Below are 24978 nucleotides of genomic sequence, written 5' to 3'. Positions count from 1 at the left end.
CAGTACTTAATTCTTAGCCAATAAACTGACTCTAATTCAGAGATTGCAGTCCCTGTTTCCTGGGAGATGGGGGGGGGGTGTTGGGAGGAGGGATGGAGGTGGAGCCTTGAAGCCCTAGGAGTTTCCAATTCCTAGCCTTCTGGTAGGAAGGTCCATGTCCATTCTTGCTTCTCTTTTCCAATTGATGCCCACATGACATAAGCAGACATCCATACCAGAATGTTGACCTAGGGCCACATCTAGAGGCAAACTGTTCCTTCCATCTTCCGCTGGAATTTCACCACCTGTTCCCATCCTGTTCCCTGACCATGAACACCTTCAAACTCAATTAAGTATATTATCCCCCACTGGCCAATGCCACCCCAGTGTGGCAGGGTCAGCATGTCTGTAGGACAAACACCATGTGCTGGGCCACACTGAGCAGGAGACTAGAGCCAAAGAGAAATAAGGTGTTGTGGCCTGAGCTTCCCACCCCAACCGAGGGAAGGATATCAGACAGCGAGGCATTGACTGGCCCTGTGGTGATGTTGGTCGACTCCTCCACTGGGGCCATTGGAGCCAGCAGCTTGGAGAGAAGACTGCTGAACATGTTCACAGTAGTAGCCACTGGCTCTGAAGGTGGGCCTGGGCTGGATGCAATGAGGTTCAGATCCTCAGGGTCCATACAGAGGCCATCAGAAGAGTGCCCAAAGGCCACCTGGCTGAGGTCCAGGCCGGCCACAGAGCCCGGAGAGGCACAAGGCACATCGGTGACATGCCCAGAGCTCTCCATCCAGTCTCGCAGCCACTCCAGGCCACAGTCACAGTGCCATGGGTTGCGGAAAAGAAAGAGGTGGCCCAGGAAGAAGCCAGGCTGGAAGACAGCCCAGGTGAGCACGGTGAGGTGGTTGCCATTCAGGTGTAGAGCAAGGAGGCCTGAGAGGTTCTGGAAGGCACCCTCCTCCACAAAGGTGATGCTGTTGCGATCCAGGTAGAGCAGCTCGAGTTCAGCCAGGTTGGCAAACCATGTGCGCGCCACATGGCCCAGGGAGTTTCCACCCAGGTTGAGAGTGTGCAGGCGGCGCAGGCCACGGAAGGCATCAGCAGGTAACTCGGCTAGCAGGTTGTCATTGAGCAGTAGGTACTCCAGGGCACCGCAGTCGCGGAAGGCACCGGTGTGCACCATGCGCACTCGGTTAGCCTGCAGGCTAAGTGAGCGCAGGCGCCTCAGGCCCTGCAGGGAGCTGGAGGCCACTGCTTCAATACGGCTGCGCTCTAGGTGCGCATGCGTCAGGTTGGCCAGGCCACGCAGCGCACCTGGCACACGGCGAAACAGGTTGTCGAAGGCGATGAGCTCCCGCAGGGCAGGAAGCTCAGCCAGAAGGCGCTCTGGCACGCTAAAGAGGCGGCAGGCTGTCAGGTCCAGGCGGCGCAGGCGGCCCAGCGCAGTGAAGGTGCGCGCATGCAGATATCGTAGTTCGCCGTTGTGTGCCAGGCGCAACTCTACCAGGCGTGGCAGGCCCTTGAAGGCACCAGGCGTGATAAAGGACAGATTGTTGTGGCGTAGCGACAGGCGACGTAGCGACGGCAGCGTGCCAAAGGCCCGCTCACCCAGGAAGCGTAGGCCGTTCCGGTCCAGATCAATGGAGGCTGCCTCACACGGGAACTCGGCTGGCACCCGCAGGAGGCCAGCGCGGTCACAGCGCACCAAGCAGCTGCGCTCCAAGCTGCTGCAGGAGCAGGCCTCTGGGCAGGTGCTCTTGCAGGCCTTCTCTGCCCAGGCGCTGGGCAGGCTGAGGACCACCACTTGGGCAGGGTTTAGGAAGGGGGAGAAAAGACAAAACAAGGAGCGACCATCAACCACAGGGTCACTGAAGGTAAAATTCTACCTGTCCGCATGGCAGGATGCAGCCCTCCACCAAGTTCTCATACCTTCTGCATAGCAGCATCTTCCAAATGGTCTCTTTCAGCTTCCTAGACTTTACACAGGATTCCCCACACCCTTGCATCCCAGTTATCTTACTCAGCAAAACACAGCTGGAATCCCAGCATCTGACCCCATTCTAACCCTCCCTCCTGCCTATATCATCATTTGTGCTCCCCTAGAATTTGACCTGGAAGGTGTGTTGTCTGCATGTGTAGGGATCCTCAAAGGCATCGCTGTGGCCCACACTTTAGGTCTACACTGCCCAATCTAGCCACATGTGGCTCTCAAGCACTTGAAATGTGGCTCGCCCAAACGGAGATACGCTGTAAGTAAAAAATACAGACCATATCTTAAAGACTTAGTACCAAGAAAAAGTAAAATATCTCATCCATTTTTATATTGATTACATGTTAAAATGATATTTTAGATATAGTTGATTAACTAAAATATTAAAATGAATGTCAACTGTTTCTTTTTATGTTTTTAATGAGGCTACTTGGAAATGTAAATATATGTGGCTTGCAATATATTTCTATGGGTGGTGCTGTAATAGTCCCTCCCACCATAAGAATTTTATTCCTGGAAACCCCCATTGAGTAATTTAAGCCTCATAAACAAAGGAGAATTAGAGAACAGGAAGCTGGAAATGAAAAAGCCTATCAATCTTTTTGCTTTAACAGTCACTAAAATGAAGCCATAAAGACAGCATACTAAATAAACCATCAATGACCTTCTTTCATATCTCAAAAGAATGATTGTGGATACTGTGTAGTTAATTTCCATTCACCAGCCCTTGCTCTCTACATCATCATGGGAAAGAATGGTGCTTATAAATTAATCTTTTTTCTGATCATTTGAATAGAGAATCAGATAAAGACTTCAAAAGCCCTCCCAGTAGGCTTGCCACCTGCAGCAAAGCAAAATGGCATGGTCTGCTTCCCTTTGGAAGCCAGAGGTCCCAAGCCCCATCTTGAATTCCAATGAAAAGAGCAACCTGAAAGATGCATGTTTTATTTTCTGGGCAGGTACAGGTCACAGGTACAGTACATGTGATCTGAACCTCCTCAGCAGTACTCCCAAATTCCCAGTTATCACTACTGGCCTACCATTCCATTCCCCTCATGGTGTACACATGACCCTGCCTTGCCTATCCAAGCCCTTTGGGAATCCGAAGGTGTAGCCACACAGGAATGTGCAAACTGTGCTTGCTGCCGCCTCTGTATGTTTGGTGAACTTCCAGTGTCTTTTCAGTACATCGGTTGTGCACACTCCACATTTTTTCAGCTGCTGAGAAGGGGATTTAGCCCTTTCAGACATGGCAGGGAGAACACTCAGCCCTTTGAGCAACCCATCAAAGGGTTTACAACCCTTTGTAAATTGTAGTTAGTTCAATATTCTTGTTACAGAGGCTTGACTTAGCTTTTCCCTGTCCCTAAGAACTGTGAACTAGACACCAAGTTTACGACAAGGTTCTTGGACCCTGTGCTGAGCTTGGCTATAAGCGGGGCAGCTGCTGACCTGGAGAAATACCAGTTTGAGAGACACGGCCAAGAATATAACCTTAAGTCCAGGTATCAGCTGGACATATGTGGAACTTTTTTCTATCAGCTCTTCCAACTGGGTCAAGTAGAAGGCATCAGGTTTCTTTACAAATAGTCCTTAATTCTACTCTCTTCTCCTTTCTAATTAACAGAAGTGCACTCTCAACCATATGACTCATGTTTCTGCTCCACAATAGCTAACATTGTTCCAGGCACACTGTATGGCTCAGTAAATGGTTACAGAGTTAAATGGAATTGATGCCTTCCTCTCTAATGATTCCTGAGAGAGGATGTAATTTATTTTTAAAAAACTCTTTGTTGAGGAATTCGAGGGATTATGACATACAGGATAAAATCAATTTGCCTGTATAATGTAAGAGATCAAAAATGTAGCTGCTAATTTTTTTAAACATGCAAGAGGAGTGAAGTTTTTTATTGTATATCCTTTTTACATTTTAAAGCTTTAACCATGTCAATGTAATGCCTATTTCAGAAAGTAAATTAAAGTTTATTTTAATCTTTAAACACTCAAGATGTTGTCACTATTAGACCTGTTTTCAGCCTCTGAAATTTTGATAGCCATTACAAATAACTAATTTACTGGGTTATTTAGTTAAATTTATTTTGTAAAGATTTTATTTATTTATTTATTTATAGAGGGGGGAGGGAGGGAGAACTAGAGGGAGTGAAACATCAGTGCAAGAAAGAAACATCATTGGTTGACTTTTGCACACCCCTCAACTAGGGATGGAATCTGCAACCCAGGCACATCCCCTGGTGGAGAATCAAACTGGCAACATGTTGCTTCACAGAACAACATCCAACCAACTGGACCACGCCTGTCAGGGCTATTTAGTAAAATCAAGTAAATTCTCAGAACACACAACCAAACTCCAGTATTGGCTTACCTAATATGAAGACTAACTACCTGCTTAATAACCCAGAGACAAGGGCACTAAAACAATTTTTTAAATAAATAATAACATATGTGGGTGAGTTCTGCTTGCAATAAATGACTGAGTAGTTTGTATTGGACTAATTAATATTCCTGCCAATAACTGGTGTAAACTATGGGGGAAAATATTTTTTAAAAAATTTTGTAGTCACTGGAAAGCAACCTAAACAGGCATCAGAGCAGATACAACCCTTAAAAGGAAAGAAGCAAACTAGATGAGAGCCACATTTAACTAGTGTTTTCTCTTGGCATTTTCAAGTCCACACTGTACACAGGGAACAGAGCTCAAAGACAAAGCGAGTCTTATTGGACTGACAAGTTAAAGGTCAGAGAATTCAGCTGCTGCAATGGCTGGAAATTGAGGAGGGATAACATGGAAAAGAGGAATCCTAAAGTGCATATCATATATGTGCGGTGACTCCAAGGAACCAAGAACTGAAGGCTAAAAGAGCTAAACAGAGATTTCAGTAATTTCCTAGTAATGGGAGATAGATTAAGAGTTCAAGGTCCACACAGTTAAAAGAGCTTGTACAAATACCTGGAGCTTTCCACTGAAACCTGAGAGGGTCACACCTTTGGAGTAAAAACTTTTTCCCAGGACAAAGGGTAAAACTAAATTAGGCCTATTCTAACAAAGCCTAAAACCAAGCCTCTTAGCATCAAAGTGATTTGCCAGTAATTTAACTAAATGCCAGAACAAAATTCAATACTCTTTAAAGGAAGGGAAGAGAATCTAGAGTTTCTATAACTATCACCTATGATATCCAGTATACAGTCAAATAATATTAGATATGTGAAGCAGTAAAACATGACACTTATCAAAAGGGGAAAAAATAGTTAACCGGAGCAAACCCAGAGACAGCCCAGATGTTGAAATTACCAAAAAAGGATTTATTATAAATATATTAAGGAATTTATAGGAAAAATACATATAATGGGTGAAGACATGAGAATTTGAATTTTAGAAACTCTAAAAATGAAGCCAGTTCTTAGTACTGAAATAATAGAATGTCTGAAATGTTTTTTTAAAAAATCATTGAATAAAAAAACACAGCGGATTAGATACAGCAGAAGAAAAAATTAATGAACTTGAAGAGAGGGCAATAGAAATTACCCAAAATGAAGCCCAAAGAGAAAACAGATTGGAAAAAATATGATCAGGGCTTTAATGACCCGTGGGATAATATCAAGCAATTAGATTTACATGCATGTATTTGGAGTCCCATAGGAGAGAAGAGAGAGAATATGGCAGAAAGATAATTGAAGACAATTTCCAAAATGGAATTTAAAACAAGCTCAGCAAACTCAAACTAATATCTCTCTCTCTCACACACACACACACACACACACACCCTAGGCACATCATAGTCAAACTACTGAAAACCACATAAAGAGAAAAATTTTTAAAGCATCCAAAGAAAAAAGATACATTACATAGAGTGGACAACAATAAAAATGATGACTGACTTCTTATCAGAAACAACAGAGGCCATAAGAAAATAGAATTACTGGTATATCCTTTAAAGTGCTGAGAGAAAAGCAAGACCTAGAATTTTATAGACAATGAAAATACCTTCACAAGTGAAGTAAAATAGAAATACTTTCAGGCTAACAAAATTTAAGAAAATTCATCTCCAACAGATCTCCTGTACAAGAAATTAAGACATTCTTTATCCTGAAAGAAAATGATACTAGATGAAAATCAGATCTATAGGAAGGAATGAAGAGTAATGGAAATGGCAAATGTCACTAAATAGAAAAGACTAGTCTTCTCACCTTAATTGCTTAATAGACAAGTTACTGTTTAAAGCAAAAATAATAATGTATTGTGGAGTTTATAATATATGTAAATGAAAAATATAATAACAAAGAATCAGAAGGGAGGTAAACTGAATTGTACTGTTATAAGGATTTTACATTATTCATGAAATAGTATAAAATTAAATCAAGGTAAACCACACAGGTAAACAGGAACAGAATCACAGAAATGGAGACCACATGGAGGGTTATCAGTGGGGAGGGGGAGAGGGAAGAATGGGGGAAAAGGAACAGGGAATAAAAAGCATAAATGGTAGGCACAAAATAGACAAGGGGAGGTTAGAAATAGTATGGGAAATGAGAAGCCAAATAACTTATATGTATGACCTGTGGACAGGAACTAAGTTGGAGAAATGATGTGGAAGGTGGGGTGCAGGGCGGAGGGGAATAAAGGGGAGAAAAAAATGGGACAACTGTAATAGCATAATCAATAAAATACACTTAAAAACATAGATGTGAGGATCGTGTGTGTGTGTGTGTGTGTGTATGTGTGTGTGTATACACACACACATACACACACATACATGTACACACACACACACACACAACTATCCAAACAATAATGATGGTGACAGAAGGAAACTTGACTTTGGGTGGTGAGCATACAACACAATGCAATATACAGATGACATTACAGAACTGTACACTTGAAACCCATATAATCTAATTAACCATAGTTACCTCAATAAATGTAATAAATATTTTAAAACCAATTCTATAGTAACATAATAGACAACCCAATTAATAAATAGGAAAAATGTTTGAAGAAACACTTTACCAAAAAAGATATACAAAAACTGAATAAACACATGAAAAGTTGACCAACATCATTAGTTGTTAGGGAAATGCAAACTAAAATAGCCACCTACGAAAATTAGAAAGACTGACCATACCAAGTGTTAGAGAGCATATGGAACAACTGGGACTTTCTTACTGCACTGCTGTTGGGAATGTAAAATGGTACAGCCTTGGAAACAATGTGGCAGTTTCCTTAAAAGTTAAACATATACCTACCTTGTGATCCACCCATTTACTCCTAGGGAAATAAAAACATATGTCCATACAAAAGACTTGGCACAAAAATTTCCAAAATTGTAAACAACACAAACACCCATCAAGAGTTGAATGGGTAAACAAATTATGATTATCCATACAATGGAATACTACTCAGTGATAAAAAGGAATGAACAATTGATATGTGCAAAATGGATGAAGCTCAAGACAACTCTGCTGAATGAAAGAAACCAGATGAAGAAAAGTACATACTATATGATTCCATTTACATAAAATTCTAGAAGCTGAAGATTAGTATATAGTAACAGATCAGTGGTTGCTTGGGGAGGGTTGGGGAGGCAGGGTAGGGCAGGAGAGAGGGATTATAAATTGGCATGAATCTTGGGAGTGATGAGTGTGTTTATTATCTTGATCTTGAGTATGTTGATTGATGGTTACATGAGGGTTCATTTTAAATGTGTTTGGTTTGTTATATGTCAAATTATACCTCAATAAACCTGTTTTCTTTTTAGAGAGAGAGGGGTGAAGGAAGGAAGAGAGAGAAGGAGGGAAGCATTGATGTAAGAGAGAAATATCAATCGGTTGCCTCTCACATGCTCCCTGACTGGCCCAAACCTGCAACACTTTGTTTTGCGGGGAAATGCCCAAGCAACTGAGCTACACCAGCCAGGGCTCAATAAAGCTGTTTAAGAAAAAAAAAAAGATACCATTAAGGGAAGGAGTACTTTATATGTGGCTTGTGTACAGAATAGAAAAACATTTGCCCTGGCTGGCATAGCTCAGTGGATTGAGCGCGGGCTGGGAACCAAAGTGTCCCAGGTTCGATTTCCAGCCAGGATACATGCCTGGGTTGCAGGCCATAACCCCCAGCAACCGCACCTTGATGTTTCTCTCTCTCTCTCTCTATCTCCCTCCCTTCCCTCTCTAAAAATAAATAAAATAAAATCTTTTAAAAAAAAAGAAAAACATCTAAAATGAATAATGAAAGACAACTAAATAAAAATGCAAAAGACTGGAACACTGCAAAAGAACATATTAAATAGCCATTAAGCACATGCAAAGGTGCTCAACATCATTAGCCATTAGGGAAGTGCACTTAAAGCTACAGTGAGATTTCCCTACACACCCAGTAGAATAACTAAAATTTGACTGACAACTCCAAATGTCGATGAGAATATACAACAACTGGATTCTCTTACATTGTTGGTGGGAGTGGAAAATAGTTCAATAACTTTGGAAAACTTTGGCAGTGTCTATTAAATCTAAACATATGCCTTCCCCATGACTCAGCAATTCCACTCCTAAGTATTTACCCAAGCGAAATGAAAAAAAAAAATGTTTGCATAAAGACTATACAAGAATGTTCATAGTGGCTTATTCGTGATAGATAAAAACTGGAAATTAGCCAACAGTTTAGTACAGAAACAAATTATAATTTATTTATATATCAGAATACTACTTGGAACAAAAAGGAACAAACAAAGAAGTTATGTTGAGCAAAGAAACTTAACCAAAAGCATACATACTGTGTGAAAGCATTTCTATGCAGTCCTAGAACAAGGCTGCTGGCAATGGCACTGGGAGCTCCAGAGAACAAGGCCTACAGATGGACTCCAGTGCAAAACAGCAAATATGTACAGGACATGGTTTAGGAATGTTATCTGGGTGATATGAGCTGTATAATGATACTCAAATTAAATTTTATGGGTTTCATTTGCTCTTATTAACAACCAACCTTTAGTGTTTGCTCAAGGCTAACTTTGCTACATACATTATTTCATTTAAGATGACAATCCTACAAAGTAGTATTCTTTTCTCACAAAAGAGGAAACTGAGGTTCAGGATGGTTAATCAACACCAATCTTTGTTTTTTTGTCTTTCCAGTATACTGTAGTACTCCCTGCCCCATATACCTAACCTTTCCGAGGTTCCACTTCTTTGTGAGCTGAAGGGCCTGCACTTCCTGACCTTTGCGGGACCTTCTGGCTCTCATTTTTCCATGGTCTAGCAGCAGCTGTTGCCAACCACCATGTCTAAGAAAAAAAACACCTCGCCCAGAGTTCCATGTGTCTCTACCGCCTCCTCCCAACCACAGCTATTTGGGCCGAGGGTGAACATTTGGCCCAAGCAGAGTGACATTCATTCCTTCCCTGTGAACATGGAACAGACAGTGAAATCATGTGAGAACCAACCTGTATGGCTTCAAAGCTGGAATTTGTACCAAAGCCATGTGCAGGTCAAAGCTATAGGGAAGCAGCAACCAAGGTGTGGGGTCAATGGACATGGCCCTTCCTCTCCCCCTGGCCAGAAGGAATGTATGTTGTTTTGGGAATGGATTATAACTCCCTCCTTACCTCTTTTTGGGAGCAGCTTCTGGTCCTGTGACTGCTTCTTGACCTTTTCTTTCTGCATGTACACAGAGGTAATGTAGTTTAGAGTCACAAGTAGGACATGTACCTCCTTTGTCTGGGACCCTGTATAACAAGCCTCAGAGTGGAGGAGGTGTGGTCTCTCTCACACAAGCCTGCTGCCATCATTGCACTCCGTTGTAGTGTGAGTAATAAATGGGATGTCCACATAATGCTATTCCTCTAAATGGGTTTGTTTTTTTTTTTCGTAATATCATGAACACTTTAGCAGCTCCCTAGTTTGGGGCTCCATGTTACATAAGGACAAGGTGAGGAAGCTGGTGTGCCGAGAGATTAGAACCAATGTGAGAAAGACAAAGCTGGAGGTCAGGGAGTGTGGGAAGCTGCTAGCCAGCTCTGTAACGCCCTACTATAGCTGTTTCTGTGACATTTCCCTGTTTTCATTTCAGAAACCCACTCAAACCATCTGCGTGGACAAGTAGACTTCTGTCCCTTGTGACAAAACCATGTCTGATAATAGTGGATATTTGAGATGGTTTCTGGCTCCCCAGAACCTTGTAAGCACTCTTTCTACACTTAGGGAGTTTCCTACCTTGTAAATCCTGCCTCTTCCAGGTTGAAACCAGAAACTTTCCCAATTGCCTTGCAGCTAGGGCCCAAGCACGTGACCTAGCTTTGTGGATCACATACACCCAGTGAGACTTGGATTCAGAAGTAGGTGTCAGGCAGTAACCATTTTCTGGACAGTATGATGGCACAGGCACCTGGCTTTTAGGCTGCCATGATGGAATTTCTGACATCCAGCACCCAGCTTGACTTTCATGAGCTTCCAGGTGTGTTGCCAGTGGTGGTGTCCACATGTTCTTTGCTACAACTGCACCACTACTTGGTTTAGGCATTGTTCCAGGCAGTGGGTCTCCAACTAGGAAGCCTGGGGACAACTAACATGCCTAAATAAACCCCTTCTCAGCCTGAACGACCTATAGTGGGTTCTCTGGTTTGCAACTACATTCCTGAGCAACATCCTGAGTAAGGCAATTTCCCTTAATCTCTGGAGTAGAGACATTACCAACACTGTAAGAGAATCCATTTCCTCCTCAGGGCCCCTCTCCCTTTCCCTGAGGAATCTTGTGAACTCTTTACCTTGAAAGAGAAAACTAAAATTCGAGACCAGGCAGTGCCCTTCAACTAAAAGGAAGCTCCTTACCATTCATTGCCAAGAAATAGAGGAAAGTGAATTCCAATTTGTTTAGTCTATCCCTAATTTTTCCAAATCCAAATGAAAAGTGGCTTCTCCTGGAATCAGCAGTGATCATTCCAAAAACAAATCTTGGCTGTCCAGAGCTGAGTTCCATGGGAATGCTTTAGCCAGAAAAACATTTACCAAATTAAAATAAAGATCACAGTTTGTGAGAAGAGGTCAAACATTGGCAGTTCTTAGCAATTCCTGTTCTCACACCAGTATTTTTGGAAAGGATCCATGTGAAAATCTGAAAAGGCTATTCAGTGCTTTTCCCAGTCTGAGGTACAGAGGGGAGATGAGAAAGTCAGCAGGACTGGCCACAGCTGAGCCAGCCTCTGTCATAGCTCCAGGATTCACATGTGGGGCTTCTTCCAGAGCATTCAGTCTAGAAACATTCCTCCTGAGGGTGTGGCCTCTCACTCTGGTTCTCTCATAAACTCCCATGACACTGCCTTTCATCCCTGCTCTTTCAGACTTTCATTTCTGTTTTTGTTTTTCATCTCACACAACCTTGCTGCATCTCAGTTTCCTCATCTATAACAGGTGGACAATTATGAGGAACAGATGAGTTGGAATGCTTGAAACAGCTGTGAAAGCATTGAGCAAAGCTAAGAATAGGCTCCATAAGCCACTGTTGTCACAGCATTAAACCTCACCAAGGGACCGGTCCTTCAAGGACTATGTGGAAGTCTGCCCCAGTGTAGAAAGCAAGATACCAAGTATAAGAATATTGAAGTCGGGCCCTGGCTGGCGTAGCTCAGTGGATTGAGCGTGGGCTGGGAACTAAAGTGTCCCAGGTTCGATTCCCAGTCAGGGTACATTCCTGGGTTGCAGGCCATAACCCCCAGCAACCGCACATTGATGTTTCTCTCTCTCTCTCTCTCTCTCTCTCTCTCTCTCTCTCTCTCTCTCTCTCTCCCCCCCCCTTCCCTCCCTAAAAATGGATGAATAAAATCTTTAAAAAAAAGAATATTGAAGTTATTACTACAAGTAGACTGCAAGGAGGAGTCTAGAATAATTCTCTATGTGAGTTGCACATGAGAACCACCTGAGAAACTTTAAAAAAATATTTTACTTATTTTTAGAGAGGGGGAAAAGAGGGAGAAACAGAGGGAGACAAACACCGATATGAAAGGAAAACACTGATGAGTCGCCTCTTGCACATGCCCCGACTGGGAATTGAACCGGTGACTATTTCACTGTTTGTGAGTTGGTAGAGTGGACAACACTCTACCAACTGAGCCACACTGGCCAGGGCCACCTGAGGAACTTTTAACCAACCCACAACTCACAATGCCCAAGATATACACCTGACCAATTACATCAGAATCTTCAGCGGTGGAACCCAGCATTGGTCCAGTTAAAGCTATGCAGGTGATTCCAACATACAGCCCAAATAAAAAACCAAGGGTCATAGTGGGCCAACTTTATAAAAATGGGATTCATCTGTGTGGTATAAAATGTTACAAGGTGTACCATGGAATCAGCATATGCCCCAGCAGTTCCACTCTGATGTATGTACCCAAAGGAATTGAGAGCAGGTGTTCTAACAAATACTTCTATACAAATGTTTATGGCAGCTCTATTCACAATAGCCCAAAGATGGAAACAACAAATGTCCATCTACAGATGAATGGATAAACAAAATGTGGTGCGTCCACATAGTGGAATATTATTCTGCCATAAAAAGGAACAAAGGACTGGCACATGCTACCACATGGATGAACCTAAAAAGCACTATGCCATGTGAAAGCAGCCAGACATACAAGGCCATATATTGCATGATTCCATTTTATATGAAATGTCCAGAAGAGGTAAATGCATAGAGACAGAAAATAGATTAGTAGATTAGGGAAGAGTGAGGCATGATGGCTTAATAGGTTGATTCCTACACTTCCTTTCAGGGTGATTAAAGTGCCTTGGAACTAGATAAAGGTGATGGTCACACAACATTGTTCAGTGTACTAAATTCTGCTGAATTGCACACTTTAAAATAGTGAATTTTATCTTTTGTGAATTTTACTTCAATAAAAGAAATGTTGCCCTGGCACATGTAGTTCAGTGGATTGAGTGTCAAGCTGTGAACTGAAAGATCACTGGTTTGATTCCCAGTCAGGGCACAGGCCTGAGTTGCAGGCCAGGTCCCCAGTTGGGGGTGTGCGAGAAGCAACCAATTGATGTTTCTCTAACATATCAAAGTTTTTCTCCCTCTCTCTAAAAATAAATAAATAAAATATTTTTTAAAAAGAAATAGACTTCTGGCCAATATGGAGGTATACATAGATACACTTTGCCTCCTCACACAACCAAAAGGAGGACAACAACAAATTTGAAAACAAAAATAACCAGAACTGCCAGAAAATCAAACTGTATGGAAGTCCAACAACCAAGGAGTTAAAGCAGAAACATTCATTCAGACTGGGAAGGAGGGGCGGAGATGGGCAGCCGGGATGGAGAGGACACATGGCAAAGCTGCAGCTGGAGGACCAGGCAGGTGAGGCATCAGCTGGCAGTCCAACATTTGTATGGGATAAACCAGGGAGAACCACTGGGGAGTGTGACAGACTGTGCAACCCAGAGTTCCAGTGTGGGGAAATAAAGCTTCAAACTTCCAGCCTCACAAGAGAGTTCGTTGGAGAGACCCACATGGTCCTAGAATGTACACAAACCCACCTACCCAGGAATTAGCACCAGAAGGGCCCGATTTGCTTGTGGGTAGTGGGGGAAGTGACTGAAAGCCAGCTGAGAGCCAAGCAAGTGGCATTGCTCCCTCTCAGACCCCTCCCCCACATATAGCACCACAACACAGAGACGTGGGTTGCCCCGCCCTAGTGAATACCTAAAACTCCGCCCCTTACAACATAACAGGTGCGCCGAGACAAAGAAATATGGCCAAAATGAAAGAACAGATCAAAACTCCAAAAATACAACTAAGCAATGATGAGATAGTCAACCTATCAGACGCACAGTTCAAAACACTGTTAGTCAGGATGCTCACAAAAATGGTTGAGTATGGTTGCAAAATAGAGGAAGAAGTGAAGGCTATGCAAAGTGGAATAAAGAAAAATATGTGGGGAACCAACAGTGAAGGGAAGGAAATCAGGACTCAAATCAATGGTTTGGAGCAGAAGGAAAAAAGAAACGTTCAACCAGAACAGAATAAAGAAACAAGAATTCAAAAAAATGAGGAGAGGCTTAGGAACCTCCAGGACATCTTTAAATATTCCAACATCTGAATCATAGGGGTGTCAGAAGGAGAAGAGGAAGAGCAAGAAACTGAAAAGTTATTTGAAAAAATAATGAAGAACTTCCCCAATTTGGCAAAGGAAATAGACTTCCAGGAGGTCCAGGAAGCTCAGAGAGTCCCAAAGAAATTGGACCCAAGGAGGAACACATCAAAGCACATCATAATTACATTACCCAAGATTAAAGACAAGGAGAGAATCTTTTTTTGGTTAAAGATTTTATTTATTTATTTATTTATTTATTTATTTTTAGAGAGAGGGGAAAGGAGGGAGAAAGAGAGGGAGAGAAACATCAATGTGTGGTTGCTTCTCACATGCCCCCTACTGGGAATGTGGCCTGCAACCCAGGCATGTGCCCTAACTAGGCATCGAACCAGTGACCCTTTGGTTCGCAGGCTGGTGCTCAATCCACTGAACCACACCAGCCAGGGCTAAAGATAAAGAAAGATTCTTAAAAGCAGCAAGAGAAAACGAGACAGTTACCTACAAAGGATTTCCCATAAGACTGTCAGCTGATTTCTCAAAAGAGACCTTACAGGCAAGAAGGGGCTGGGAAGAAGTATTCCAAGTCATGAAAAGCAAGGACCTACAGTCTAGATTACTCTACTCAGCAAAACTATCATTTAGAATGGAAGGGCAGAAAAAAGTGCTTCCCAAATAAGATCAATTTAAAGGAGTTCATCATCGCCAAGCCCTTGTTATATGAAATGTTAAAGGGACTTATCTAAGAAAAAGAAGAAGATCAAAACTATGAACAGTAAGATAACATCAAACTCTTAACTATCAACAACTGAACCTAAAAAAACTAACTAAACAACTAGAACAGGAACAGAATCATAGAAATGGAGATCACATGGAGGGTTATCAGTGGGGACGGGGAGGAGGGAGAATGGGGGAAAGGCACAGGGAATAAGAAGCAAAATTGGTAGGTACAAAATAGACAGGGGGAGGTTAAAAATTGTATGGGAAATGGAGACAGCTGTAATGGCATAATCAATAAAAATATACTTAAAAAAAGAAATACTACAAGGTGTCCCTGAATCTGAACAAACAGCAGAAACAGGTCCTTGTGTGGTGTTCTGACTAGCCCCTGAGCTGCAGAGATGCCATGGTTGCTGGGCTCACATGCTCCACAGACTGATGCCTCAATGCAGACCAGCTGAGGAATTGCTCCTTTGGAAGCCCTTAGCTCTTCTAATATGTGCTTTTCCCCCCTTGAGGTTTGCTAAAACAGTTACTCATGGAGTTTCCAACCACAGACTGAGTTTGAAGTGTTTCTTCATTTTCATTGTTTTCAAAGAACTTGTGCCGCATGAAGCCAAAATAGCAAGAGAGAATATGGTCAATTTTCTGGGTTCAGCAAAATCTCTTCAGCCACTTTGGCTCTAGAAGTCATCCCCTTCCCACTCTTAGCAAATTCTACCCCAATTGCTCCTCAGGCAAGATCTAGTGCTGGATTTTCAAAACAGAACAGGCTGGGGAAAGGGTACAGAAATTCAATGGGGGAGACCATCACTTGGCTTCCGACCTCATGGTGACCTCAGAACTTGCTTCTGACACATTTTGTGACAGGAAAGAAAGGATCATGGATTCATGTTCTAGCTTTGTTGGCTAATGTGAATCATAGAGGATGGAAAAGTCAGTCCATCTCCAGAAGGGTAGTCTGCTGATGGCCCTCACAGGCCCTGTGGATCTTGAGGTAGAGAGCTGTCCCATCTAAAGAGTTGAGCACAAGGCCTCAGAAAAGCCTTGGGGAGTATATTTTCATATTGCCCCAAACTGGAAGCAAATGTTCAGCAACAGGGGAAGGAATAGACAAATGAATGTAACCATATGAGGGAATACTACACAGCAGTCAAAAGGAAGGAGCCATGATCTATGCAGTAACATCAATGAATCTCACACACATACTGCCCAACACTCCACAATGCCTGACTCTCAGTGATGAGGGATTTTTTTTCTCCCTGGAGGGCAGCTATGCTCTCCCTACAGCTTTCCTTTTTCTTCTTAAATCAAGTTGACTGAGGTATAGTTAACTTAGAGTAAAATCTGCCCATTTGAAGTGTACAGTTCAGTAAGTATAACAAATGTATTCACCCATGTAACCACCATAGTACTCATGATTTATAACATTTCTACCACCCAGAAAGTTTCCTCAAGGCCCTTTGACAGCCGGTCCCCTACCCATCCTTGACTCCAGGCAACCAACAACCTGTTTTCTGAGCTATAAATTAGTTTTGCCTGTTCTAGAGCTTCACATAAGTGCAATCAAATAGTTATTTTAGTCAACATTATGTTTGTAAGGTTCAGCTATGTTGCTCTGAATATCAGTTGATCATTTTTTTATTACTGAATAGTTTTCAATTGTATGAAAGTACCTCAATTTGTGTATTCAGTCACTTGTTGATGAGCATTTGGGTTGCTTCCAGTGTTTAACTATCACGACTAAAGCTGATGTAAGGACTGGTGTGCAAGTCTTTTTGTGAACATGTATTTTCATTTCTCATTTATCTAGGAGTGGGATTACTAGGTCAAGTGGTAAATAGATGTAGAGCTTTAGATTCATAGGGGTGTCAAACTCATTTTCACCGAGGGCCACATCAGCCTTGTGGTTGCCTTTAAAGGGCTGAAGTAATTTTAGGACTGTATAAATGTAACTACTCCTTAACTGTTAAGGAGTTGAAATTACATTCGGTCCTTTGAAGGCAACCACAAGGCTGATGTGGCCCCCAGTGAAAATGAATTTGATACCTCTGCTTTAGAAGAAACTGCCAAGTTGTTTTCCAAAGTGGCCAGACCATCTTGCATCCCCACCAGCAGTGTATGAGAATCCCAATTGCTCCACATCCTCATCAGCACTTATTATTGTCTGTCTTTTTTTACTCTAGCCACCCTAGGGGGTGTAAAGTGGCATCTGATTGTAGTTTAAATTTGCATTTATCTGATGCCTAATGATGTTGAACATCTTTTCATATACTTATTAGCCATTTGTATGATTGTTTTGATGAAGTAGCTATTCAAATTTGTTTGCCTGGTTTTAAAAATTGGGTTATTTGTCTTGTTGAGTTATAAGAATTTTAAAATATATGGGTGTGTATGTATATACTATTACAATATCATATAAAGGTTTTGCATCTGGAATATATATGCAAGACCTTGCATCTGGAATATATATGCAAGACCTTTATCTGATATTGTAATAGTTCTAATGGGTGGCTTCACCCATTCCACAAACAAACCCTTATTAAGTACCTACTATGTCTTAGAATTTAGAAACTACAGGATGAATAAAACACAAACCCTGGCCCTCTTTAAAGACTCAGTTTAGAGCACAGGTGGCAAACAAAAAGCCTGAAGGCTGAATCCAGCCCTCCACCTTGTTTTATCTGGCCTGGCACCTTGTTTCTACTTGGCAGCAGCACTGAACTCCTTGCCCCTAGTTAAGGAGTAGTTACATTTACATTTAGTCCTAAAATTACACTCAGCCCTTTGAAGGCAATCTCGAGATTGATGTGGCCCCTGGTGAAAACTAGGAGTTTGACACCCCTGGTTTAGAGCAAGCCAACAGTGAAGTACTCTGTAAAGCAAGTTAAGAACTAGGATATTATGCTGTGAGAAGCCGGATGCCCCCTCCCAATAGGAAGGCAAATTGGAATGGGATGAGAGTCTCAGCCTTTCTAGATCCTTGTTTCCAGAGAATGTCTGTTTCCATTTTGCCCCAGATTTACCCTGCTGTGAGGCACTTCTGATCCATTTTGTCAGGTTCATTTAATTGTTTTCTCTAGTTGAGGAGGTAGGGCTCTATCTCTGCCTACTGCTTGGGAACATGGCATCTGTAATCCTTGTGACTTGTAGTCAAAGCAATATTGTCTGTGCTGCTGAGTGTGTTTTAAATGAAGTGCCAGGGGATGTCATTAATTTTAAGTGCATCTATTGTTAGCAAATGATGTCACCACTAAGCTCTCCAACTTGTCACAAGACGTCTAGATGTATTTCGGTCTCCTGCAGCAGGGACAGTTCCTGTTTTGCAGCACACAGGCTGTGAATACTGTCCGTGTTCTGCAAGGAACCAGAGAGCTTTTGGTGCACATTGAAAATAAAATTGGCTCTTCGAAGTAAACATTCTGTACCAATGAGTCAATCACCTCACATTCTTTCTAGGTAGGGGAATGGCAAGGAGCTTGCTGTTTGTAATTATATAAATGTCAACCTCTGTCCTTTTCAGGCTCCTCGAGGTAGACAGTCGTGTACTATTTATCATAATGTTCCTTGTGCCTTGTTCCAATTTTTTCCTCATTTATTTCTTGGGTCTCCCATAAAAGAGTGTAAGTTTCTTAAGGACAAAGTCTATGCAATCATCTCTCATAATTTCCCTGGAGTGTATTGACAGTAAAGTGTATACCTCTTGACTCTGAATCAAGCAAGTTCTACTTTTAGAAAAGGTAGAATAAAGAGTAAGAAAATTCACCCTGGCTGGTGTGGCTCAGTGGATTGAGTACCGGCCTGTGAACCAAAGGGTCGCCAGTTTGATTCCTGGTAAGGGCACATGCCTGGGTTGCAGGCCAGTCCCCAGTAGGGGGCGCATGAGAGGCAGCCACACATTGATGTTTCCCTCTCTCCTCCCTCTCTCCAAAAATAAATAAATAAAATCAAAAAAGGAGTAAGAAAATTCTATTACCATTTTAGAATTTTCTGGTAAAAATTTTCTCTGCCAGCACTGCTATTACATGGGTAGTTATAATCTCAAATATTAGGGTCAGAAAACAGATTCTTTGTTTAGAATTATTACCTGCAGAACTTAACAAGGAATTTTTTCCTTGGGCTATCTTAGATTTGAGCACCTAGAGCTGTAGAGGTGTAGAAATAAAAATGTGATGAGTCTTCTGGTTCTATTAAAACCCATGGAACAACAGGGCAAAAACTTGGAAAAAAACTTTCAACATCCGTAATCACACAGTTCCAACATGATAGTTTTCATTTTAGGAAAGCCTTTAAGAAGACTTTAGGAAGATGGTTTCTTTAAGGGATTTTTTAACTTAAATGAGCTTAAAATAATGTGATCAGAAAGCCACTATAGTTTTTGGTGACTACCTCAATGAATTCATATTTGCAATTAGAATAAGCAAATCACCAAAAAGTTATTTCATATATTTGGCTCAGGAGTTTTGTTTTTAAATCAACAAAAAAACCCCACCACCTACTGTTTATCTCTCATTCTCCATCCCCTCCCCCCCAATCACACATTCAGTGAAATCTAATGTGAACTGGTGTCCAGGTACACAGCTATCATGGAAGCCAGTTGAAGACCATGCTCCTTGGGTTTGCATGCATCTTCTATGAGCTTCCCAAGCCCTGCACCTACCGGTAACTGACTGCTGGGGGATAGAAGGAGCGGACCTCAAAACTCACCAGGCAGCAGCAGGACCAGCATCCCGTGACCTCTCACGAACCTGGTGGCTTACAACCACCCAGCTGTGGGACCCCTACCTGAGGGGAAAGAGCACAGGTCACCAGGTGCCCAAAAGTGGTCCCTAGAGAACCAGGACACTCAGACACCTCCTCATACTTCCATACTTCCTCCTTGACTGCCCTGCTTTCTCCCTCTTCTTCACACTCATTTCTCTCCATAATCTTGGTGTTAGGCTAAGGAAAACCAGTAACAACAGCCAATCAGAAGCTCCCTGCAAACTGAGAGCTTGGATCTGTTTAGAAACCCTTCTTCAGGCTAAAACCCTGACAACAGCCACTCAGTTGGACTCACTGACAATCCATTAAGAAAATGGACGGAGGGGAACCCTCTAAAGAGAAGCATTAGTGAATAGTCCCCAAATGTCACTTACCGTTCTGGGGGTCCTGCCTGGTCCTGCTCCTCCTCCTCTGAGGCACCCTTGGGCTCCCCCAGCCCATCCATCTCCCAAGTCAGGCAGCCACAGATGCTAAAAACCCTCCAACAGAGAAGTAAGGTGGGGGTGCTGGTGAACTGGGGTCAAGGAAGAATAGTTGCTTGTGCAGGTTTGAGAGCTTTTTTTCTTTCTCCAGATTTAATGGCAGGAAAATCCTGTATCAGATGAGGATTACCAGCAATGAAAGAATGTGTCTGCCTTTCGAATCACTAAAGCCTGTGGCAGATTTTGCTGACACACCAATCGGCTTTACCTCTAGGCCTTGGCCTCTCCATCTGCCTGGCCCCTTTCTCTCCTTAAACCCTCTGCAGACCCCACCTCCTGCCCTGACCCCAACCCTAGCCCCAAGCAATATGCAGCCAGAAATTGGCTTCCTGCCACCCAAAGAGCGTTACCAGCATTTGCAACAAGAACATGTTATATAACTTGGAGAGGTGGGGAAAAGCCAGGACAGCTTAAAAATAATCATGTTTTCCCGAAATGCAGGCTGCTGATTTTCCTTTCTTTGGAGTGACTGATGGTGGATGATCCAAAAACATACTAGGGAGAGGGCCCTTCACGACAATCAGGCTAGAGACCCAGTTCGAGGGTTGAATATGTGCTGGCCACCGCCCAAGGCAGCAGGTCCATGGGCCATTTTCAGAAGCTGGCAGGGGTTTCTCAAATCCATCAGGACTCAGTGAGGTCCTTGCTGCTCAATGTGTGGCCCAGCAACCAGCAGCAGCAGTAACATGGGGGGTGATTAGAAATCTGGACTCTCAGTACCCTCACCCCTACCCCAGACCTCTGGAATCATCATCTGCATTTGAATAAGATTCTTATGCTCATGAAAGTTCAGGAAGCCCTGGTTTAGGGGAGTAGTTGTGGGGTCTGCTCTAGGTGTGGCTGCAGTTCAGATGTCCCCACATTTTTTTGTAGCCCCAGCACATCCATTAGGCCTGGCTGTAGGATCTGGCCATCCGCTCTGCCGGGACCGAACTGCCAGGTGTCCATGGCAACCTACTATCCTGGCTGTCCTGGCCAAGCTGGCTTTGGTGTTGGAGGCATCCTTTGCAGTCTTCATCCTGAACCTTGGCCCAACAAAGCCTCTCCTCACTACCCCAGCAGCAGGCCAGAGGCTGAAACATGACTGTGCGAGCAGCCTGTCTGCACCTACACTTGTCTGTGGCTTATGGTGTGGACCTTGCATTCAGTCTTCTCCAGGCTAGCTGGCCTGTTGCTCTGGGTCAAGGATCTCCCTGAGGAAGACTTTCTCAGCTTGTGAAATCAGACATTTCTCCTGAGTAGAAAGTAAGGAACAGAGACCCTCAGGGGAGATAGGAAGGGGCTCATCCACCAGGTGACTCCAACTCAGGGGACAGGCAGCCATAGAATCAAAAACTTGTCCCTAAGGGGAAGAGGTTTTCACAGGAAATGCAATTGACTGGCATGCCCCCAAGAGAAACTTCAGACAAGACCCTTTTATCCAAAGATCTAGCTAGCCCTGCCCCCAGCCATTCACGGGTTGCCAGGGTAGTTTGCACCCTGCTGTCTCTCTGTCACAATGCATTTGTTGGCTGATAAGAAGGGGCAGAAAAGGGGAAGAGGGCTGTGCTAAGGGAGCATGTGAAATAAAGGAGGCCTAGGATGCAACACTTTGCCTTTGCAGGTGGCCTTCTAGAAAAGCTTCCCTCCACAGAGAGGGTGGTAGGAAGCCCTAGCATTTCTTTGTAATTGCTGCTGCATTGGTGGGGAGCAGTTGTCAGGGTCTCAGCAAGGGGACTCTAATGAAAGGCAAAGGCAGCATTCCTCCTTCCATTCAGGAGTTCAGATGTTCAGCAGCCTCTTATGGGGGGCTCTCAGAAGAGACTTAGATATTAAACCAGAGTTCTATTTCTCTGCTCCTGACTCCTCCTGCTTGCACACATCACACAATCACAAGACCATTCCTTAGGGCCAGAGGGCACGGGCAGGTTCACTCTGACACCAAGTGGAACAAAGCCAGGTGCCCCAGTTCATCTGATATGAGACAGATGAGGCAAACTCAGCGATCGTTTCCTTCCACACCTTTATTTACAGATGAGGAATTAGTCCCAACTGCAACGTGAAATGTCCTTATGCTTAGTTCGGGTTCCCCCAGCAGCAGATCCTGAAACATGGATATGAATGGAAGCCCTTGATTTGGGAAGTGATTACGGAAAGCACCAGCAGGGGAGTGGGGAAAGTAGAAAGCAGTGGTGCTATCAAGGCTGTGTGAACTGTGGGCAAGTGCTGTTTAATCTGTGGCCAACTATGGGCAATGGTGTAGAGCACATATCTCTACAACTGCAGGGTAGGGAGCCAGGGTGTTTATCCACCAACTCCTGCCCTTGGTAGAGGGCTACTCCCAGAGGCGATGAGGGCTGTTCATTCTACAGCAACCTCTGGCTACCAGGCAAAATGAAGCAGATGCACTGATACCTAAAGAAAGCTTCTTTCCAGGGTCATCTCTTTCAGCACGTCAGGGCCCAGAGTTCCTTCTGAAAGCTCAGAGTAGCTAAGCTTCCCTGATTGGAATTGGTAAATGAGCACTGATGACCAAGGTTGAATGGTGTGTGGAGGGGTACAGGGACTTTTACCCAGTGCACAGCTGCCCTGGCTGGGATGGGCTCGAGAGTCTCGTCCTGCTCTGATGGGTGAGGCTGCCCATCACCAGCTCTGTAGCTGGTGGCTCCATCCTACATGGGGCAGCAATAATGGAGGCTTTGCCTGTTATTCGGAGAACACAGATTGGCCTTTCACCTTTCTGTACTGTGGCCACAATTGACAGACACTCCAACCCTGAATGGCAGGTTCCCGGGCTTTTGCTCCTTTCTTACCCCACCTCTCTCCCTGATGAAAGCCCACCCTTCTTGGCAGGTTTAGCATACATGTTACCTTCTCTAAGAAATGAGCCCCTTCCCGGCACCCTTCCTCTTCCCACAGGCATCAGTCTTTCCTATCATAGTGTTTGGATGGGTCTGCACTTGACCCAAATCCTCACATTGGGCAAGGTGGAGGGAGATACAGGAGGAGTCATGGGGTCAATGGACACACCCACCCAAAACCACATTCTGGGTACCTGGGACCTCAGAACTCCCTACCCAACAAATTCTGAACCCACTTTTATTAGTCCATCCTCCTGAGGGTAGGCTGTGTCAGCCACTACTGTGCACACTTGGAGAAGTAGCCCCATAAGTGGTAGCTGTTTGCTCCTGAAGACATGTGGGAGAGGACCTTCATGGTGAGGGATGGACCCAGTCTGTAAAGAGAGAGAAGCCCACTGATCTGGGGCTACTCTCTTTGCCACCATGTTCTAATTCAGAATTAGTAAAGAAGTGCCAATACAAAGAATTTAAACTTGAGCTTGGCCTTCCAGATTATTATTGAGGTATCTCTGACAAGGTAATAGGCTAGAACATATTTTATTTAGCAGTTTGTTACTTTGATTTATAACTTTTAAATACTTGAACATATGGTATGTGGGCCCATGTGTTCTCTTGCTCCAGGTCCCATAAACATTAGGGGCAAGCATATGTTCTACAAAAAGGCTGTGATGCACAATGTTTGCTAATGAAGCCCATGTGAGAATGTGGCAGGAACTATAGAAAGAGGACTGGGATGGGTGACACCCTTGACCCCTGGCCCCACCTTTTTCTGTGACTTACTGGGTGGTCTCAGGACAGGCACTCCCACTTCCTGTTTATAATACATTCCACCATCTAGGGCAGACTACAATTCTTCAAGTGTGGAAAACTGAGATCCACAAAGGTTAAGTGATCAGGATGACAGATGGAGGTGGAGCTAAGGCCCAGTCCTCCTCCAACCCAGTCCCTGGGTTTTTCTGGGACCCTAGCAAGACAAGGACACAAAAGATCCCATCCCTGTGGCCACTCCCATTGCCTGCGTGAGAAGAAGGGGGAGACTGCCACTCCTCATCAGGCACTCCTAAACAAACTCGACTGCACCCATCCTGTGTCTAAAGCACCTAATTCCGTTGTTCTCTATTAACAAACCATCCTACTTCCCATTGTTTCATTTCCAACCTTCCAACTGAAACCCAGCTGCATGGGGGCTGGTTAGATTAGCATGATCTCAGGAACCTCCTTTCTAGAAAAGGGAAGAGGGGAGGGGCAGAGAAAACAGTGCCTACATTCCGTTTTGCGCCGGTGGAGTGACGCCCCCCAACTGCAGGCCCTGATACAGTCAAGGTGTGGCTCGCGCCCTGTTCGGTTCCCTGGGGCACAGGGCACGCCACTGCGGTAATTGAGGGGCAGTCGGCAGCCAGTCACGAGTCTGGACGTTTCAGCCCAGCCCCGCCTGGTTGGCAGCCCCGAGTGACACTGTGGTTTTTTCCCCTTAAGGTTATGTCCTTGCGAAACCTCTGCAGCCTCTGCCGGCATCCAAAAAGCCCAGCCCCACCCGGAGGGCGAAGAGGCGGGGAAGCAGGCCGCTGAGCGCCACTTCGCCAGGCGTGGCCGCCAGGGGACGCAGAGGCCCCGGAGCCGGGGCAGACAGCTCAGCGCTCTCAGCCTCCACCCGCCCCTCCTCTCCCCCCCTTCTCCCCCGCCCCCGCCGCGCCATTCTCACCAGCTCGGTAGGGCGGGGCCGGGGCAGGGAAAGTCCCAGGGCGAGCCTTTGCCGGAAACGTTAGTCACGCACCTGGAACTGCAGAGTGTCCGGCTGTATGGGATGCCTGGGCTAGGGCCTGACTTACCAAAGGTCACACCCTGGGGAGGGTCTCCCAGTACTGTGCCCTCTTGACCCAGCCACATAGTTCTGATGGTGGCTGATAACCTGTTTGTTCATTTGTACAGGAAGAGCTGGCCCAGGATCCCTTCCTGCAATTTCACTCTACACTGTCCACTACCCAAAGATATACCTCCTTGGAACCTCATTTGAATTCTTTTTAGATTGCATCCAAAGGAGGTCCCTTTTCATTTCCCAAAAAAAGAAACCAGAGCTCCTTGAAGAAAAGCCTGCTTCT

General features: G+C 44.1%; 1 protein-coding gene across 1 annotated transcript; it reads right to left on the bottom strand.

Annotated features, from left to right (window-relative positions):
* Window positions 1-376: 376 nt before the first annotated feature.
* On the bottom strand, window positions 377-24575 carry NYX (nyctalopin). The gene is made up of 6 exons (XM_045860431.1): window positions 24414-24575; window positions 22592-22690; window positions 19579-19734; window positions 19501-19530; window positions 9589-9640; window positions 377-1785 (listed from the first exon to the last, which is right to left on the bottom strand). The coding sequence occupies exons 1-6, from the start codon at window positions 24573-24575 to the stop codon at window positions 377-379; spliced, it is 1908 nt and encodes a 635-aa protein (XP_045716387.1).
* Window positions 24576-24978: the final 403 nt, after the last annotated feature.

The sequence above is a fragment of the Phyllostomus hastatus genome, unplaced genomic scaffold, assembly GCF_019186645.2.
Source record: "Phyllostomus hastatus isolate PE091 unplaced genomic scaffold, TTU_PhHast_1.1 phas_scaffold_200, whole genome shotgun sequence".
Taxonomy (NCBI): Eukaryota; Metazoa; Chordata; class Mammalia; order Chiroptera; family Phyllostomidae; genus Phyllostomus; species Phyllostomus hastatus.
This window is presented reverse-complemented; position numbering and strand designations above follow the sequence as displayed.

Coding starts and splice junctions, on each gene's coding strand:
- NYX (XM_045860431.1), bottom strand. CDS start 24,575: ATGGCGCGGCGGGGGCGGGGGAGAAGGGGGGGAGAGGAGGGGCGGGTG. Junction 19,531..19,578: donor CCTGTGCTCTTTCCCCTCAG/GTAGGGGTCCCA, acceptor GGTTCGTGAGAG/GTCACGGGATGCTGGTCCTG. Junction 1,786..9,588: donor GAAGCTGCTCCCAAAAAGAG/GTAAGGAGGGAG, acceptor ACCCTGCCCAAG/TGGTGGTCCTCAGCCTGCCC.